This window comes from Podarcis liolepis (assembly GCF_965112155.1).
Source record: "Podarcis liolepis genome assembly, chromosome: 3".
In the NCBI taxonomy this organism is placed as follows: Eukaryota; Metazoa; Chordata; class Lepidosauria; order Squamata; family Lacertidae; genus Podarcis; species Podarcis liolepis.
The window spans coordinates 107,004,099-107,024,405 of record NC_139557.1 but is presented as its reverse complement, the minus strand read 5'-3'; the positions used below and the strand labels follow the sequence as shown (position 1 = coordinate 107,024,405).

Here is a 20,307-nt window from a genome sequence, read left to right as displayed (position 1 = left end):
TTATTTTGGAGAGAGGCGGTATCTCTCTCCCACTTCCTCTTTGGTTATTGTTAATAGCTATTATAAATAATAGCTATTATAAATAATAGCTATTATAAATAATAGCTATTATAAATTGTTAATAGCTATTATAAAAGGAAACTTAGCAGCTCTGAAAAAACAGGAAAAGATAGACAGAGGCCAGGAGAAGAAGCCAGCATGATAGACAAGGTGTCAAAAATACTTGTTAATTCTGACTATGTTAAGGTCTCCAAGGATATAGGATACATCTACATACAAAAATTGAATGAGTTACTTTGGATAAGTTGCCATATCTGAGAACTTTTAGGAAAATCTGGAAGGGACAGGCCTTTTAATGGTTAGCTTCCCACTGCCACTGTGTTTTCGGCTATTACTAAGATCATCAATGTGAAAATTGTGTCCCATTTATTTCAATGTGACACAAAGTCCAACTAGTTTAGCCTGGGTCCAGTTTAGCATAGCTGCATGTTTTGTCTAATATTAAAATGTCTTGCAACACTGTCTTCAGGCTCTGGAGCAAGATTAGCTGGAAGTCTTAACTTGTAATTACCCCATTTTTTGTTCCTTTTCAGCTGCTCAGCCTTTTTAAAATGCGCATTCGCTCTGACTTCTTCAAAGCACAATTCAGAACCTTCACAGAAGAGAAGGTTCTTGTCGTACATGACCTTCTGCTCCAGGTTAGGATTGGATGGAGTCGGTAGGATTTCTGACCTGGAAATAGTGGTGACATATCTAGGCTGTTCCCTGTGGAGGAAAAGAAGTGGCAAGTTTCTTTACAGCAACTATTGGCAGAGTCTCTGCCCAAGGGCACCCAAAACAGCATGCAACACTCCGAACAAGGGGGACCATTTAAACACAAACAAGCAACATCCTATCCTATCATGAAGCCAACAAATGGTAATGCCAACAAGCAATCTGTGATTAACAGTGCCAGCCTCTAGACAACACCAATTCAAACGCCAAAAGGGTCTTTTGAGAAGGGAGATGTTCATAGGGTGCTCTTGGGTTTGTCTCTCCCCTTGTTCAGTCTAGCCTACTAGAAATGTGCATTCACTTTGGAGAAAGCCCAAATACCAAAGCGAGTCGCAACTTTCAGACCTACAAGGAAAACAAGCCTTCCCCAGTGCTGTCTAAAACAAAATAGGCTGGCCCTGAAATTCCAGAACTCCATAGAGTATTAGAGCTGTGATAGGCCCAATATAGGTATTTTCTGAGATGTTATTTCCCACCCCGGCCCCATGTAAGTGAATGGAGACAGTGCTGCCTTCATTGGCAAGACTGGCCATAGGGGAGAAATGAAGACTGAACCTTGGAAATAGCTGAGGGAGAAGTCCACTGCTCAGAGACGGCTCCTTTGCCTGAAAGGCCATTGCCTTGGCAGGGTGGACTTCCCCCACCCTCCTCCCCAGCTATTCTTTTGGGGTGCTGCCTTTATTTTCCCAACTAGCAAGTTGCTCTATTCGTCAGCAAACTTCAGAGTAGTTCCTGCTCATGCTGTAGGAGCAAGCAGGGACTGCTCTGAAGACCCATAAGGAAGGGGCTCTGACAGCTGCTCCAGTGCAAACTTTCATTGAACGGAGACCTCCAATCATTTGAAAAAACCAAAAGAGGCACCATCCTAAGCAAAGAGGCCTTTGTGTTTAACGAAAACACAAAGCAGGTTAAAAATTGAATTAGGGGGAGGGGGGGGTTCTATGCACATCCCAATAACCATAGGATTGTTGTGATGATAAAGGGGAATACCTTGTAACCTGCTCCTTTACCAAATACAGATAGGTAGCCGTGTTGGTCTGCCATAGCCAAAATAAAAAAGTTCCTTCCAGTAGCACCTTAAAGACCAACTAAGTTAGTTCTTGGTATGAGCTTTCGTGTGCATGCACACTTCTTCAGATACACAAATGTTAGGGTAAAAATGAGGTAAAATGTCAATAATAAATTAGGGCAGGAACAAGGCAGATCTCCTTAGGAAATGTATTACAGAGTGAGTGCTACCAATGAAAAAAAATCAGCTTTACTGTTTCTAACTAGGTAATGCTTAGCAGGGAAAGCAGAGTTTCCCCCTGGACTCAAGAGACAGGGCAAAGATGCACATTCAAGTATGCATGACCCAAGCCATTTAAGAATGGACATTCAAGTTGCGAATGTAGCTTACAGTTACTTACATTTTTTCTTGTTCCCTACAGATGATGGGCTGTTGTTCAGAATTGGCTGGATTCTAGAAAATAGGAGAGGAAATTCAGTTTGAGGGTTCTTTTAGCACAGGGCTGAAAAGACAAGGAACAGGGCAGCGGAAGAAGAAAGATACGAATTTAATAAATAACAATAATAAACAGAGGCCTCATGTGACCTTCCCAGAGCCAAGTAAGCAAGGCAGAAGATTTAAAAACTTTCTGTGGCAGGAAAACCTAGTTTGGAAAGAGTTTTTTAAAGCCCTCTGCCTTGCTTAATGGGCCCTGGGAGGTCATGTGAGATTTAATGGGGCCTTCAGGAGATATTACAAGACAGCCTCTTCCAACTGTCTCCCCCATTCTCCACTTATATTCCTGCCACCTGTTCAAAGCTGCAATCACGTAACAAGTTGAGGTTCTACTGTACCTGATTTTGATTAGCACAGACTGGACCTTCTTTAGGAGCCATCTGATTTGACATTTGGGGATTAAGAGGCTGCAGAACACCAACTACAGGAGGAAAAAATACCATGAGAGAAACCAAGAATGGATGCTGATCATTAAAGACAGTTCACATATAAAAGGGACGAGGAACCTGTAGCCTTCCAGATGAACTCCTACCAGCCCCAGCCAGCACAGCTAATTATCAGGATGGTGAGAGCTATAGCCCAAGAACATCCAGGTCCACAGGTTCCCCATCCCTGATCTAAGACTACTTCCACAAGATGATGACTGGATTCTAGAACCTGGTCTGTTTCTCTGCATTAAAAGCATTCAGTGTAGAATGCACCAGAACAGCAATACCACTTCAAACAAGTAGAGATTTAGATTACAATCTTATCTCTTTCACTGACTACTTGGCTGAAGGCAAAAAACCAGGCTAGAATGTACAGTGGTACCTCAGGTTACATACGCTTCAGGTTACATACGCTTCAGGTCACAGACTCCGCTAACCCAGAAATAATACCTCGGGTTAAGAACTTTGCTTCAGGATGAGAACAGAAATCGTGCTCCGGTGGTGCAGCAGCAGCAGGAGGCCCCATTAGCTAAAGTGGTGCTTCAGGTTAAGAATGGATCTCCGGGACGAATTAAGTACTTAACCCGAGGTACCACTGTACTTTTTCTCCAGTCCAAAACATGCGTCCTAGTCCAGTTCTGTCCGCAAACATGATACCTCAGCAAGTGTGTGGAAGGACTACAGCTCAGTGTTACATCATCTGCTTTGCAGGTAGGTAGGTTCAATACTCAGCATCTCCAGTTAGTTATGGGACAGAACTCCATCTGAATTCCTGGATAGCTGCTAGCGGTCAGTGCAGACAATACTAAACTGGATGGACCAGTGGCCTGGGTCAGCATAAAGGAGCTTTCTGTGTTCCTCTGCCCTTGAACACACATATGAGTTCAGTTTGTCGCAATCCTGTCTACTTGTTCACAGCAAACTCTCTTCGTTCACAGCACAAAAATCCATCTCTTTGTTTCAGAGGACAGCCACCCATCAGTTCCCCCCTATACAGAGCCAGTAGATTATTAAGATTTCCAAGAGTCCTTGGAGACAATGCCACAATGTGCGGTGCCATCAGGCAGAGACACAAAGGTTTTACATTAGCATCATTTCAGTTCCCTCTTTGAAGGGTGTGACCCTCAAGTTTATTTTCAGGAATTCTGACATTACTAAATTAAATTTTTAAAAAGCAAGTTGTAAGATTATTACATTGAAAGTGCAGAAAGGAAACCTACCGTGATTTGAAATTTGATTCTGAGGAAAGCAACTCTGCAAAAATCTAGGTTGAAGAGAAGAGACCGTAACTAGCATTGGCGATGGAAGGTTAAGAAGTCAAATACTTCTGTATCAAATAAAATTTAATTTAAAAGCTCGAGTCGAAGTTTAAAGATCACAGCACAGACAGCTTAAAAGCAGGTCACACAACAGCAATTTTCTAAAGTTGGTCACAATGAAATTATTCCCTAATCACCTACATACTCTCGTTATCACCAAGCACAACACATACCTCACGTGCCAATTAGAGTTTGAAATCCTTTAACTCTTAAGCTTCATTTTCAGCCTCACCACTGTCAGGAGATGCAGCTTTTTTTGCCTTTTTTTTTTTTTACAAAGAAGCACATATGGTCTTTGAATCTGTTATTCCAAGTTTTCCAGCTCAAGCTTAATCAGACAACACCTGAGGCTTGAAAAAATCTCAGCATATACCTATATACGCTCTGTCACAAGAGACTAGGGCCCTGCAGGATTTGACATTTTTCCGAAGGGCCTACAAGACAGAGCTGTTCCGCCTGGCCTTTCGTTTGGACTCAGTCTGGTTTTGATCTATGAAGCTGCATTTTAAATTGTATTTTAACCTGTATTTTAAATTGGGTTTTTTTCCCTTCCCTATTACATTTTTATTGCAATTTTACTGGTGTTAGCCACCCTGAGCCCAGCTGTGGCCGGGAAGGGTGGGTATAAATAACAACAACAACAACAATAACTTTCCTCCGCAACAGGGGTGGGGAACTTCAGGCCCAGGAGGCCAAATGCAGCCTCAAAAGTCCTCTCTATCTAGGCCTCAGAACTATCCTCAGGCCCCACCCTTTCCCCCCAACTCATGGCCCTCCTTTTGCCTGTTTGGAATGTGTACCCAAACTGTGATGCCCCTTGCTTTCTTGGATGGAGCATAGAGAGGGGTGTCTGAATGTGTGTCGAACCTAGTCTACAGAGCAGGTAAAATTTACATTTGCTGCTCTACCCACTTTTCCTCTGACCCGCCCATCAAAAGCCACCCACAGGAGCTGTGATAGGTGTGGCCTGGGAAGGGGGCCAGGGGCCAAACAAAAAGACCTGGAGGGGCACATTCTGCCCCAAACTAGAGGTTCTTTGCTTGGACTCCACTCGTTACTTTACAAAATCAGTTTGTCAATCACAGACCAAATATAGACATACCTGTACTGTTGATGCAGCTTCTCAATTGGTTCTGCTCCATTGTGAATACCCTTTTGAATAACAGCGCTTGCATGAGATATATTTCCTTGCATGCCAAGCTTATGAGCCCAAGCACAATACAGAAGAGATGATTTGCTACCAACCCCTTGGCTGCACAAATAGTCAAAAAAATTGCTCGGCTTATCGATGAAGTCGGCCTAGAGGAGATATAGACATATGCACATTAACATTCATTTAAAAGAAAGTGAAGTCAGCTTAGTAACAATAATGTTCCATTATAAAAGCAAGGACAAGAAAACAACCAACACTACCATCGCTACTTGCAAACTAGCTTTCTATGAGTGTGAAAACATCTTTCAAGACAAGCTACTCATCTGGGTGGCAACTAGTTCAATTTTGAATTGAGCATAAGTGACCAAAAGGCCACTCATTGATTCATGACCACATGAACCAAGAAGAGAGTAAAGGGCTCTTCAATCTCTTCTTGTCCATTCTACACCTCAGCTGCTCACTCCCTTGTACAAGCCAAGGAATAGGCATCAGTAGTTGAAGTACAGAGTGGGAGAACTCCAAGCCCTGAAGACAAGGCCATCTCTATCACCTGGCCAAGTGGAAGAAGGTATCCAGTTCATTTCCCGGTATGTCTGGTTAAAAAGATCTCTGTCAGCAGGTGTGGAGAAAGATCCCTGTCAGAAAGTCTGGAGAGCTGCTGCCAGCAAAAGCAGACTACTTTGCAACCATATCACTATTTTTTTAAATAGCATGAATGGACAATAATGAGATGGACCAATAGAAAAAGTAAATTGCCTTATACCAAGTCCATCTAGCTCAGCACTGGCTACCCTGACTGGCAGCAATTCTGCAGGGCTTCATAGAATCATTGAATTGTAGACTTGGAAGGGATCCTGAGGGTCATCTAGTCCAACCCCCTGCAATACAGGAATCCCAGTTAGAGCATACATGAGAGGAGCCAGGTGGGCAGGGTATAAATAATAAAATTATGATGATGATGATGATGCAGGAATTCTTTCCAGTCTTACCTGGAGATGCCAGGGACTGAATCTGGGACTTCTTGCATACAAATCAGATGCTCTGCTATTGAGCTCCGAACCTCCCCTGATGATGTGACTTAGTAAAAAGCAGCTTTATGGGCTAAAAGGAGCGTTTTGCTACATATTCAGAGCAGGCGTGCCGCAGAATGTGTGGTACAAGAGCTATCTGCTTGGGCTTGGTTATAGTAAAGGGCCCAGTAAAACTTTGATTGTGTCTTGGTTCACACAGAAGAAAACACTTGTGACACATCACAGGAGATTGGAGAGAATGAGGGGGTCAGGGGGTCTCCAGGTTGCCATCCAAAGAAGGATGGTGAATGTTCAGCCCTAGAGATGTTGCTGGACTCAAATTTCCATCAACGCTAGCCAGCTTTGACAATGGTCAGGGCAAAGGAATTGGAGTCCAGCATCATCTGGAAGGTGACAGGATACGCACCCCGGCACTAAAAGATACCCCCACACTCTGACATTCCTTTTAATTGCTAACTAACCAGATAAACAGGACTTCCACTGAACATCAATAAACATCAGATTAAACATTACACAATCCAAAGGTACAATAATTTAGATTCTTTTAATGCAAACATATTTATATCCCAACTTATAATTATATAATTTAAGGCTACTTACATCAATCCAAAAAAAACCAAAACTTAAAAACAATTTACTGTTCAGCATGTGCAAAGTTTTAATAAATTGTGCATCTATTCTGTATACGTACAAATGTCACGCAGCAGTTGATGAATCTTGCGTCATGCTGGTACCTCTGGTCACTTAAAAATATTTTCACAAGCCGCTCCAGCAAGTACAGCAGGTGCTTTTGTCTCCCTTCTACTCCTGATAGACCTTCAACCCACTGAAAATACCTAAAAAGAGGAACTGATCAATTGTATGTCTTACAGCAGCGTTTCCCAATCTTGGATCCCCAGACGTTGTCGAACTACAGCTCCCATCTGCCCCAGCCAGCATGGCCAATTACCAGGGATAATGGAAAATGTAGTTGAAAAACAGCTGGACACCCAAGGATGGGAAAGGCTGCCTTACAGTATAGTTAGAATCCCTACTAAATATGCGGCCAGACACAATGAAGACATTTCACCAAAAGGAGCTGTTAACATAGATGCTGCCAGCTGCCAGGATCTCTATAGCAAAACAGTGGAAATCATTTTTTTAAAATCTGACTGCATCCTTATGATATAAAAACCTTTGGAATTCAGTTATTGCAGAAAAAGTAACACAAATTACAGGTCTCTAAGGGGCAAGAATATCTTGATCATTTCTAATCATTGTGAAGGGTTTTTATTTCATATGGTTTAGTTTCAGATATACAGGCATCTCTCTGCTCTCCATTTAGAGAAATATGGTTGTCATTATTTTAGATCGGGTGTTATTATTTAGCTTTGGTTGGAGTAATTGGTCTTTTTTGTTAGTACAGTCATACATCGGGTTGAAGTAGCTTCGGGATAAATATTTTCGGGTTGCTTGCGCAGGCGCTCAAAATGACGTCATGATCAGAAGCAGCGAATCACAACCTGTGCAGACACGCGGACATGGGTTGCGTTCGCTTCTGGATACGAACGGGGCTCCGGAACGGATCCCATTCACATCCAGAAGTACCACTGTACTTTTTTGTTTGTGGTTATAAAACAACTTGAATAAATCTAGAAAAGATAGAGGGCAGCCAGAGGAAAGACTAACCTATACCAAGGATCAAGTGGGTCATCACCGCTGTAGTTCTGTATGAGAGTTTCAAACATTCTGTGAAACAAAGCAGAGAGCATCATATCAGTATTTAACACATTATGGCAGTTTAGCAGTATTTGAATGGATCTGGCACTGTATCCCACAGTGCTTTCGCGGACCCCTTCAAAAATACAGGTGCCTGATCTCTTCTCGCTCCCCTTGCCACAAACTAGGGCTAAATTGGTGACTCCAAACTGTCAAGGTAAGGGAGGGCCACAAGTATCCACCAACCTAAACAGAAGTGCTGTCAGCCTTCAAAAACCTGAAGCTGGCTCTGAATGAAAGTGAAAACATGAGCAGCAGCCACATTAATTAAAGTTGTGTGCTTAGGCACAATATACCCAACCTTTTCACTGAAGCTCTAGAATGTCATCTTTATGCTGTGAACGACCCTCAGATATTTGGATGAAGGGTAGTATACAAATATTATTAATAATAATATGTAGCTAGGCCTGTATGGGACTGTCACTATGTGCCTCCTGGTACCTACTAGGGGATTTCTTTAATTGAAGGGGTGGGCTAAATCAATCACCTGTTGCTTGACAACTCTTACCATTAAAGTATTTTATCACACTCTTCAACCCATGACATTTAGGACTGCCACTAGATGCGGGTGGCACTGTGGTCTAAACCTAGCAGTGGGGTCATTGGTTTCTGGGCGGGAATTGATCACGGTGTGGATTTGCGAAGCATGCCTTCCTCTTAGCAAGTTTCTCCCTTGTGTCCTGAGTTCGAGTGTCTTCAAAACCCATGACACCTTTGGTAAAGGCTGTTCTCAAACTGGAGCGCTCACAGACCAGCATTTCCCAGTTTCCCAGTCTATAACCTGAAGCGTCTGTAACCCAAGGTACCACTGTATTTAGTGCACAAGCAGGGAACCTCTTTCATCCCAGCATATTCCCTTGCAGATGATCTTCCAGGCACCATATTCCAATGGTGCCTGAGGGAAAAGTAGGTGGCGCAGTGGTACCTCGGGTTAAGAACTTTGCTTCAGGATGAGAACAGAAATAGTGCAGCAGCGGTGTGGCGGCAGCAGGAGGCCCCATTAGCTAAAGTGATGCTTCAGGTTAAGAACAGTTTCAAGTTAAGAACGGACCTCCAGAACCAAGTTCTTAACCCGAGGTACCACTGTATTACATTTTTTAAGATTTGCCTTGAGACAGTCTTTAAACCTCTTTTGTTGATCACCAGCAATACGCTTTCCATTTTTAAACTCAGAGTACGCACAGGCAGCGCGGAGCCTCACTGCCACGGCCTCTGTGCACGTGCAGAGTGCAATTTACCCCTCCCCCCCACATCCTTTCAGATTTCAGGCCCGCGATAAAACCCGGGGAAGGGAACGAGCCTCGCCCCCCCCCCTCCTCAGTCGCGACTACTCACTGTGCGCGCGCGGAAAGCTCCAGGGCTACCCCAGGCGCCGGCGAAGCCATGGAAGCTGCCGCGTCCACCATAACTGGGAAGAAACATTTAAAAAAATTCAAACCGTCCCGCGCAGCCGCACAAGGCGTTCTGGCCATTTCGGGATTGGCCGGAATGAGAGCCAATCAGAACGAAGGAAGGCGGGGAGTCCCTCGATGGAGAGAGAACGTAGTAACGAGACTGATACTGAAGAGGTAAAGAGGGTGGGGGGATCCAGATAAGCATCACCCACGACCCTCGCTTCCGGTTCACATTCGAAGCCCGCCGTATGCGGGGCAGAAAGATAATACGAGGGGGCGGAGCTTCGCGTTTTTGGTGTCCGGTCCCCACGACTTTTGCATCAGCTACTTGCCCCGCGCGCTCAGTTGGGAACAGGAAGTGTAGGTGCAGCTTTTTTATTATTATTAATTTCATTTTTATATTTATTTATATTATTGCTGATATTTACAACAACAACAATAAATTATTTGTATAAGGTAAAGAGACCCCTGACCATTTGGTCCAGTCGTGACTGACTCTCGGGTTGCGGCGCTCATCTCGCTTTACTGGCCAAGGGAGCCGGCGTACAGCTTCCGGGTCATGTGGCCAGCAGGACTAAGCCGCTTCTGGTGAACCAGAGCAGCGCACGGAAACGCCATTTACCTTCCCGCTGGAATTTACCTTCCCTACTTGCACTTTGATGTGCTTTCGAACTGCTAGGTTGGCAGGAGCAGGGACTGAGCAACGGGAGCTCACCACGTTGCGGGGATTTGAACCGCCGACCTTCTGATCGCCAAGTCCCAGGCTCTGTGGTTTAACCCACAGCGCCACCCGTGTCCCAATTATTTGTATACCACCCTATTAAACGCTAAGGTAGCCTTATTCACCTTCGTAGTTTCCTATCACAGTAGCAGGAAACAAAAGTTGGCCAAATAAGTCTGCAATCCTATCGCTACTTCCCTGGAATTCAACAGGCCTCATGAAATATACTCTGAGTCAAGAGTGGATTTCATGCTCTTTATTCAACTCATAGTGGTGAGGAGGAATGAAAGTTTCCCCAAAGTATCTGCTTTATATACATTATTTACACAATGGGCTGCACGTGATTGGCTAATTCCGGGATTCTCCTTAGGCCAATCAGGTTGTGGATTCACTTCCATCTGGAGCTGGATTGGGTGGCTCCTGCGGACCAATCATACTGCTGCATTCTGAATCCTATTGTTCTAGGACCAATCAGACTGCTGCATTTTGGATCCTATTCAACTCGGTACATAACACCTCACTTGCTTTATTTTATTTTATTTGCTTACTGTATCTCTATCCCACCTTTTCCTCCAAGCAGCTCAAAAGTGGCGTGGCATGGTTTTCTCCTTTCTCATTTAATCCGCCGCAACAACCCTGTGAGGAAGGTTACCGTGAACTGACAAGGGGGCTGATTTGAACCTTGCTCTCCCAGGTCCTAGTCCATCACTCTAACCACTACACCACACTGGCTCTGAGCAGACTTGGCAAGGATTGTGCTACTAGTTATACTGGCACCCACGGCAGAAATTATCACAAATCACCTATCTCTGAAAGTAAAGGTACATGTTTTTAATAAACTAAAAACCCAAAACATTTACAGAACGACCAAGATCAGCTGCCTCACACTGTTTAATGGTCAGGCCTACCTTGGAAACTAGGGAAATAAGGCTACAGTCCTTATGAAGGCAGTGGGAGAAGACAGGCAAGTACTCTTTTAAGTGTTAGTGAGATAATTTGCAGTGCTCAGTTTTTCAAGTGCAATTTGATCTCATATTGGCAAATTCAGGTTGTACAATCGAAGCTGATTTGGACATCTTGGCCAACAAGATGAACACTTAGGCCACACTACATTCCTCAGTTTTTCTTGCTGATATTGCTGGTTTTTTATTTTTTTGACAATTATGTATCAATAGTCTCTCGTTTTCTCACACAAGTTCTAATTTCCTTCATTTCCACAAGAGGGTGGCAAACAATAAGTTTTTCAAAAATGCCTCATAGCAGGCCTCTATTCTTTTCTTAAGCTTAGACAAAGTTCATTCTGCGAGTGAAGCTTGACTTCAGTTACTGACGGTTCCTAATAACTAGGTGTGCCTTTTTCACTTTGTAAGCTTAAAGAAAAAGCTTTCTCCAATAGTGTCACCTAGAAGGGTGGCCACATTTGTCTGTTGCAGCAAAAACAAGTAGTATTTAGATACCTTGCAGCACATCCTACTCATATCTACTCAGAAGTTTGCCCCACCAAATTCATTGGGACTTGTACCTAGATAAGTGTTAAAAAGAGTAACAGAGTTTTTATGACATAAACAGTTCATGACTGGAGTCCACTTCATTAGACTTTTGGAATGTTGTCCTTATTTAAGACTCTGCAACAAAATATTGCAGTGTTGAATACAAGTGTTCTGGTCTCCAAAAATTCCATTCCTCGTACTCTCTTATTTTCTGTCCTCACTCACACAGTCAGCTAGCAGTTTATGCCCATAGAGGATACTCAGTCCTCATTTTGCTGTGTCATCCCCCACCCATACTTTTTCGGTGTTATTGGGCAGGTATGTGTGGCCACTTTTGTTTCACAAAGATTGGTACCCGGAGTATTAAGATTGCCATTAGGATATACGATAATAGGTGTTTGAACAGGGATGCTGCTACTTGCTTGCCTGAAAACAGGATGGAGGTGTATTTGTATGTTTGTAGAAACGTCTGTCTTTTTGAATGGCTGGGGTGTAATCTGCTGTACAAAGGGGCAGAGCCACATCCATTATTCTAGCCTCCTTTGCACCTTACCCTACCCAGGGAAGCCTCAAGCTGAAAAAGATTCCACAACACTTATCTGCTCAGAAGCGAGTCTTACCAAGCTCAGTGGGATTTCCAGGTAAGTATGTATAGGATTGCTGCCTAAATCTTTCACAACAGAATTAACTGGTGATAGCATGATCACTATCGCTTTTTTATTTAACAAGGTGTATGATGGTTGTGCTGTAAGAAACGGTAGAACTGTACTAAGAGAAACTGCTTTTCCTTTCCCAATTTACCTCATCATAGCAGGAGAGGATTCGATTGTGCCCCCATTTAATTGAAGACTGATCATAAAACCATAGAGGCCAGAATCCAGCTGTACATTATCGCATTGTAATATAAGCTTCTTTTGTAAGATTAGCAGTTGTTAATACAGGTGCAAGTCAACATTCTGACAGTAACTACCCTACAGCCCAAGAGCTTAATGTGTGAACAGAGCATGATATAAATTGCAAACACTTTTTAAAAACGCTGACATCCCTTTCTTTTACTTTGCACTGTTATATTACATGACCCAATTCCTTATACTGAAATTTTATTTTTACCAAGTTTAATTCAGTGGGCGCATTCAGTTCCTCATGATAGTATTACTGTATTTCCTGTTGCAAATTATGATGCTATCCTAGTTCATGCATTCAAAACTCACCCTACATGTAGTGATTTTATTTCACTATCATTTAAAGCTGTTAAAAAAGTTGCGCAGTTAATCAACTTGCACAGCCAGAGCCTATGGATATTTGCTCAGAAGTAAGTTCCACTGAGTTCAATGGGGCTTGCTCCCAAGTACCGTAAGAGCATAGGATTGCAGTATCAAAATTCTCAAGTGGTTTGGTAGCCCTAGTAGCAATACCTTGATAGAAAGAAATGTTCAGTTCATTAAATTTGTCTATCATATTTTTGGTTGCTTTGTTTAAACTAGCCATTCAGGGCCATCCCTACCATTTGGTAGACAGTAGCAGCTGACCTTGAGTATCATGTTAGTAAGTCCAATATAATATTGTTGTATTTATACTCCCAGAGAGAGGCTCTTGTGGGATTTTCTGTTTCAGGTGCCAAACTAGCTTGATTACAGTACCCCATGACTTGGGGAAAGGGACACAGTTTAGTATTCTGCCTTAGGCAGAAAACTGTCTTGGATCAGCCCTGAAACTAGTTTAGTGTGTATGTTCGTGTTGTTTAAAATGCCTTGTAAATCACCTTGAAGGCCTGTCTTGGTAGAACCTTTTTATTTTTTAGAATAAATAAACATTTATCTTGCCTTATACTTTTATTTGGAATCACATTTGTGTTTTAAATGAAGTCCGTGTGATTTATGGGAACCACTAACTGCATCTGGTACTCTTCTCAACATTTTCTGGCAAATTAATCTCAGATTACTCTTTAGTGCAATCAGGTGTTGCCTATACAGCAAGGCGGGCTTCTTTTCATATGGAAGTTCTTCAGACTTGATACGAAACATCTGGGTGCCCAGTAGGCTGTGCCAAGATTGACAGTGGAGCTGATGATCTGCTAGAGAAAAACTGTTTTTCATAGCTGACAAACACACACACACATTTTCTGTTTTGCCAGTGCAGAAAAGAAGGAAAAAGAATATTTACTTTGTGCTTCACTCGTCCAAGTCCTGGCCAGGCAGATGCTTATGAGAACTCCTTGCCTCCCTCCTTGTGAAGAAGCATCTCTTAATATTGTCAACACTTCAGAACGCTTTAAGCGTAAATAGGTGTTGGGTGAACAGTTCGGCATATGGCTGTACCATGATGTGTGCCTTGAGGAAATGGCTGGAGTGCTGCAAAAGAGGTTAACTTGGCATACGTGGTTCCACCCACTTTCATCCTCGGAATAATAATAATAATAATAATAATAATAATAATAATAATAATAATAAACTTTTACCTCACCCATCTGACCAGGCCTCCCCAGTCACTCTGGGCAGCTCCCAACAGAATATTAAAAACATGATAAAACATCAAACATTAAAAACTTCCCTAAACAGGGCTGCCTTCAGATGTTTTCTAAAAGTCAGATAGTTGTTTACAGTGGTACCTCAGGTTACATACGCTTCAGGTTACAGACTCCACTAACCCAGAAATAGTGCTTCAGGTTAAGAACTTTGCTTCAGGATAAGAACAGGCGGCGCGGCAGCAGCAGGAGGCACCATTAGCTAAAGTGGTGCTTCAGGTTAAGAACAGTTTCAGGTTAAGAATGGACCTCCGGAACGAATTAAGTATGTAACCAGAGGTACCACTGTATTTCCTTGATATCTGATGGGGGGGGGTGTTCCACAGGGTGGGTGCCACTACCAAGAAGGCCTTCTGCCTGGTTCCCTGTAACCTCACTTCTCACAGTGAGGGAACAGCCAGAAGGCCCTTGGCCCTAGACCCAGTGATGGATTTACATATAAGCTAAACAAGCTATAGCTGGGGGCCCCCCAAAAAAATTAAGGGAAAAAAATCTGGATGTACATTTCCAAAATATAAGATAAAAAAACAAATAAAATCTACATACAGCAACAGTGTTTTGTGTTGTGTGGGCTTCTGTCATTAAGTAATGGACCCTGCCTACTACCCTGCTCCCTAAAATAGCACAGGTTTGCTCATTTCTATATTTGGGTGCCTACATTCTGCTATTTATAAGTAGTTTGCTTCATATATTTACACCTAGTATTATTTCATGTTATTTCAAGTTTCTAGAGACTAGACTATAAGTCTTTGTAAATTGTGTTTCTAAAGGAATTTTAGTTATTGCCAAATGCCAATGTGTTTGCATTATTAAGTTTGTTATGAATAAAAAATAGTTTTAAGTTAGAGCTTAATTATTATTTCACTATTAATATACTTCTTTTTAATTGTATTTCAGTTCAACCATTACTTTGATAAAATACATATTTTGTTATGTGCAAATGGCTTTAGATACCTATTAGGTCTGTAAATTAGGTAGGGTCTCAGCAGTCTGTGAGGTAGGCTAAGTTTGCAGATGGAGACTCTTCCAGCATGCTTCAGGGCTGAGCAGGTGGACTTGAACATAAGGTAAAGGTAAAGGGACCCTTGACTGTTAGGTCCAGTCGCAGACGACTCTGGGGTTGCGGCGCTCATCTCACTTTATTGGCCGAGGGAGCTGGTATACAGCTTCCGGGTCATGTGGCCAGCATGACTAAGCCGCTTCTGGAGAACCAGAGCAGCGCATGGAAACGCCGTTTACCTTCCCGCCGGAGTGGTACCCATTTATCTACTTGCACTTTGACATGCTTTTGAATTGCAGGGACTGAGCAATGGGAGCTCACCCCGTTGTGGGGATTTGAACCGCTGACCTTCTGATCGCCAAGCCCTAGGCTCTGTGGTTTAACCCACAGCGCCACCCACGTCCCAGGACTTAAACATAGGTCTCCCTAAACCAAACCAGCATTCTAACAATGACACCATTCTGCCTCATGATTGTACCGACTGTGAGACCTTACCCACGGGATGGTCTACTCTGCACGTACATAACCCAATATACTTAATCAGGTACGGGGAACCACAGACCCAGGTGTCTTCTGCCTAGCCTTCAGGACTGCCTTAAGCCACATCCCTCAGTGACCCTGCTCCACACCCTTCTCAGGTGCTTTGGCCGGGCAGGAAATGTGTCCCTGAAGTGTTTTAATGCCTCTTAGTTGGGGGATGGAGGGAGGTTTGGGTGTGCAGAATCTTCTGGCTTTTGTGTGGCTGAAGTGTAGCCCACTGTAGAAAGGCAAGGGTCCCATCCACTGCGCCACCTACTTTCCCCTCAGGCACCATTGGAATGTGGTTCCTGGAAGGTCGTCTGCAAGGGAATATGCTGGGATAAAGAGATTCTCCGCTTGTGCTATAAATACAGTGGTACCTCGGGTTACAGACGCTTCAGGTAACAGACTCCGCTAACCCAGAAATAGTACCTCAGGTTAAGAACTTTGCTTCAGGATGAGAACAGAAATTGCACCGCGGCGGCAGCAGAAGGCCCCATTAGCTAAAGTGGTACCTCAAGTTAAGAACAGTTTCAGGTTAAGAATGGAGCTCCAGAACGAATTAAGTTCTTAACCCGAGGTACCACTGTAGCGAACCTATTGTCTGAGTGCAGATCCGTATACAGTGGTACCTTGATACTCAAACACCTTGGTTCCCAAATGCCAAAGTAAGTAAGTGTTCCAATTTTTGAACGTTTTTCGGAAGTGCGGCTGTTGGCTATTGTTTCCATGGCGCCTGCACCAATCAGAAGCCACACCTTGGCTTTCGAACATTTCAGAGGTCAAACGGACTTCCAGAACGGATTCAGTTGTCGCTTTTGTTTTTGCTGTTTATTTTGCATTTTTGTTTTTGAGGGTTTTTCGGATACTGGTAATTTGCTTTTGTGACTGTGTAGAACCCAATTCAGCTACTGATTGATTGATTGAGTGACTGCGGATATGGATAAAAGCCCCCCATCTGAACAATGACTGTCATCAGTGCAGGTAAGAAAAAAATTAATTTTAATTTTTATCATCCATAATACTGTCTTATTTATTCTACAATACAATACATTATTGCTTTCATTTTATAGATCAGTGGTCTCGTTGGATAGTAAAACACATGTTAAATTGCTGTTTTAGGGGTTGTTTTTAAAAGTCTGGAATGGATTAATCCATTTTGCATTACTTTCTATGGGAAAGTGCGCCTTGGTTTTGGAACACTTTTGTTATGTAGTGTAGTTTCACCCTGGGCCAACAGGGGGATACTGTATATAGTTTTCACTCAGGTCTGTAGATAGTTTTTTGTTTTTTTTCTTCAAGTAGCTCTTTATTATGATAAGCTGGAATAGAACTGCCTGCGAACAGCTCAGCCGGCCTGTATTTATAGGCAGCCGGCTGTCAACATTGTAACCACAACAGCCCAGAGTTCCCGCCTAAAATAACTGCCGCGGACCTGAGTGAAAACTATCTACAGACCTGAGTGAAAACTATATACAGTATCCCCCTGTTGGCCCAGGGTGAAACTACACTACATAACACCCCTCCCCACCGAGATAAGGCGTTAGTTACAATCGTAATGGTTTCCTTATATACAGCACTACGCGTAATGGTTCAATTAAGCACAAAAGCATATCGGTTACATTTCCCATACTTAGACCAACAGTGATACTTGTTCGTGCAACACATCACCCCTCATGCGGCCACAGGGAGGAGTCCTGCTGAACTGCTTATGGGCCGCCGCCTCAGGTCACCGCTCGACCGGCTACACCCAGACTTTGCCGTGGCTGAACCCCCAGGCTGTGCCAACGCACCACGGTCATTTGTCCCAGGAAACCAGGTCTTTGCCCGGAACTATGTGGGGGACATCCCTTGGGTGCCAGCCACAGTAGTGGGAGTCACTGGACCTCGCTCGTACCAGGTGGCACTCGAAGACGGACGCTTGTGGCGACGGCACATAGACCAGCTTAGGCGCAGGGTTGGGGACTTGGACACTACCGAGGTGCCCCCAACTGCGCTTGCGGCTCCAGAAGAGACACGTACAGATGGCGAGGCCCCACCTACACCTCCCTCGCAAACTGCCAGCGTGGAGCCGAACCAAGCCGTTTCAGAACAGACTCAGACCACTCCACTTGCGGAGGCTCCACTCACAGCAGCGGATCCAGGGGAGTTGGTTCCAACGCCACCTAGGGTCGCACCACAGCCTCAGCGAGAACTGTGTGGTCCTCCGGACTTGGCTACCAGTCCCCGGCGGTCTGGCAGAGTTTCCAAGCGCCCAACTTATTTAAAGGACTATGTTGTTGGACAGGTATCACTGTTTGTCTAAGTATGGGAAATGTAACCGATATGCTTTTGTGCTTAATTGAACCATTACGCGTAGTGCTGTATATAAGGAAACCATTACGATTGTAACTAACGCCTTATCTCGGTGGGGAGGGGTGTTATGTAGTGTAGTTTCACCCTGGGCCAACAGGGGGATACTGTATATAGTTTTCACTCAGGTCTGTAGATAGTTTTCACTCAGGTCCGCGGCAGTTATTTTAGGCGGGAACTCTGGGCTGTTGTGGTTACAATGTTGACAGCCGGCTGCCTATAAATACAGGCCGGCTGAGCTGTTCGCAGGCAGTTCTATTCCAGCTTATCATAATAAAGAGCTACTTGAAGAAATCGCTGTGCCGGCTGCTATGTCAACCCACGACTTAACAACTTTGGTTTTAGAATGGACTTCAGGAACGGATTAAGTTTGAGAACCTAGGTAACACTGTATAGTCAAATGACATCACAGATACACACACACACACACACACACACACACACACACAGGGAGTTATCTTTACTTTATTTCGTTTATTAAATTTGTATACTGCCCTTAATCCGAAGATCACCGGGCAGTTCACGACATAAAAATACAAAGACACAAAATACATAATAAAGAAAAGAAAAACAATATCCCCCTCCCACAAGAGGACCTCACCTCTTATTCCCATGAGTGCTAAGCTTGTAAGAGGCTTGAACTTTCCAAACCATTCTAGGATAACCCACAAAACTATTACATTCAAATACAAACACAGCCAATACTAAGGCATAACACGTATGGACAACATAAGAACTCTAACCTATGGTTGGCCTACAGTAAGATTCCCCTACTTCTGTCCTTCCCTTCATTACGTTCCTCATTCTTTTAGATTTTAAGTGTCTTGGAATCAGGAACCTAACCTTTTATGAAGCACGAAAGGCACATTGTTACATGTATATTGATGGCACTGCAATAATAGCAGCATCGGCCAACTATTTTAACTACACAACAGTTAACTGAACATGTGGAACGTACCATTGTTAGTGAAATGGCTTTGGGAATCGGCAGGCTTGTTGGAACCCCGAGAGTGGGAGAAGTACAAAATAAAAATTGGAATGTTCTGGAAGAGGGTCTTGGCGGCTGGGTTCCTGAGCAGGAGCACTCCAGACCGCAACATTTTGTTGCAGATTCTGTTTGTACCGTTCCATTGCTGAAACTTAGCAGGTCTGGCCCCTGCACGCTGCCTGTACAGGATACTTGTCTGGGAACCACATGGAAGCAGCTGAGAGTGGGGGAGTCTGAGCTCAATAAATACATTCCTGGTGGCCGTCTCCCTTTGTCTGGGAGTGATCATGCAGAAAAGCTCTAAAATAAAGGGTAGATGACCTCTCAAGTTTGCTTTATGTCTTACACTTTCCTGTGTGAACATTAATCTTTGTGCGGAAAAGGACATGTATTTTGCAATATGTGATGTTATGTTGTGGGGGGGAATGAAGTGTATTTTTCATGGCAGCTATACAGATCAGGCAGACCGAGACGACGGCTGGGGAGAAAAGGTTTTTAAAAACGTGGCTTTGTTACGTCCCGAAGCTGTTTTGGGCCATTCTGAACTGATAGGATTGTAAATAAGTAAATATTTGAAGAAGTACTCAAGGTACTTAGAGATACGTATTTTTAAAACCTTGCCATGAGATCCCTTTGCTCAATTGGTTAATGATGCATTGGCTACGTTGACTAGAGTGAAATTTCACTTGAGTGCTAAGTCTTAAGGCATTAATGACAGGCATTGCTCTTTCGAAGCTCTGGCATATGTTGCTATTTAAGAACAGAGATGTGTGAGATGGCATTTTCCATTTTTCATACAGGTGTCTTTCTGTTGTCACTGTTGAGTTTCCATCCTCTCAGCTTTGTCTGAAAGATTGTGAACTGTTATCTGCATGACAAAATGATGGAGGTTTCCCCAAAACTGCTCTTTTAGAGATAACACATCTCAGTGCTTCCACCTACACAGCAAAAAGAGATTTCCTGGGGTGTAGGTGTCGTCTCTCACAGGGCTCCAACGCTTCTTTCTCTCTCTCTCTCGTACAAAGTCTATTCTTTTATACTGTATCTTATGCGCACACGCACACAAACTTCAGTTTCGCAAGAGAAAAGAAGTGCAAGGCTTCTTTTATCAGCTGACTGGTAGTGCTTTATCATTTATACAAATAAAAGCAAAAATAGCAGAGGGGTCTTGCTGGCATTTGAAATCTTCTGGCTTACTAGAACCGACTTACTGTTTCTATATATTTTTTCTGTTCATGGATTTCTTTGGTTTGGTGCCTTTTGACGATTTTGATCTCTGGGTGTTTTCTGCTGTAGCTTTTGGTAACAGCAACCTGCTGCATGCCTGTTGTCGGGCCCTGCGGAGGGATGTT

At 43.4% G+C, this 20,307-nt stretch overlaps 3 protein-coding genes across 6 annotated transcripts in view; 1 reads left to right on the top strand and 2 right to left on the bottom strand.

Moving 5' to 3' along the window:
- BUB1 (BUB1 mitotic checkpoint serine/threonine kinase) overlaps window positions 1-9,454 on the bottom strand; it is a 37,640-nt gene extending 28,186 nt beyond the window's left edge. Inside the window, exons 1-8 of one of the 2 annotated variants that reach the window (XM_083494189.1) lie at window positions 9,303-9,454; window positions 7,878-7,937; window positions 6,901-7,045; window positions 5,128-5,324; window positions 3,927-3,970; window positions 2,617-2,699; window positions 2,184-2,236; window positions 572-765 (exon numbers count right to left, since the gene is read on the bottom strand). In XM_083494189.1, coding sequence (XP_083350315.1) covers window positions 572-765; window positions 2,184-2,236; window positions 2,617-2,699; window positions 3,927-3,970; window positions 5,128-5,324; window positions 6,901-7,045; window positions 7,878-7,937; window positions 9,303-9,439 — 913 coding nt within the window. In that variant the 5' untranslated portion in view covers window positions 9,440-9,454. The remainder of the gene's footprint in view (window positions 1-571; window positions 766-2,183; window positions 2,237-2,616; window positions 2,700-3,926; window positions 3,971-5,127; window positions 5,325-6,900; window positions 7,046-7,877; window positions 7,938-9,302) is intronic. The other variant, XM_083494190.1, reaches the window with a different exon arrangement.
- Window positions 9,455-9,548: 94 nt separating this feature from the next.
- Window positions 9,549-20,307, top strand: part of BCL2L11 (BCL2 like 11) — a 91,814-nt gene continuing 81,055 nt past the window's right edge. The window contains exon 1 of one of the 3 annotated variants that reach the window (XM_083494855.1): window positions 9,549-9,721. The gene's annotated coding sequence lies outside the window, so the exon portion shown is untranslated. The remainder of the gene's footprint in view (window positions 9,722-20,307) is intronic. The other 2 variants (XM_083494852.1, XM_083494854.1) reach the window with 2 other exon arrangements.
- Window positions 18,461-20,307, bottom strand: part of LOC310702799 (uncharacterized protein) — a 328,820-nt gene continuing 326,973 nt past the window's right edge. Inside the window, exon 4 of the transcript XR_014523613.1 lies at window positions 18,461-20,307. The gene's annotated coding sequence lies outside the window, so the exon portion shown is untranslated.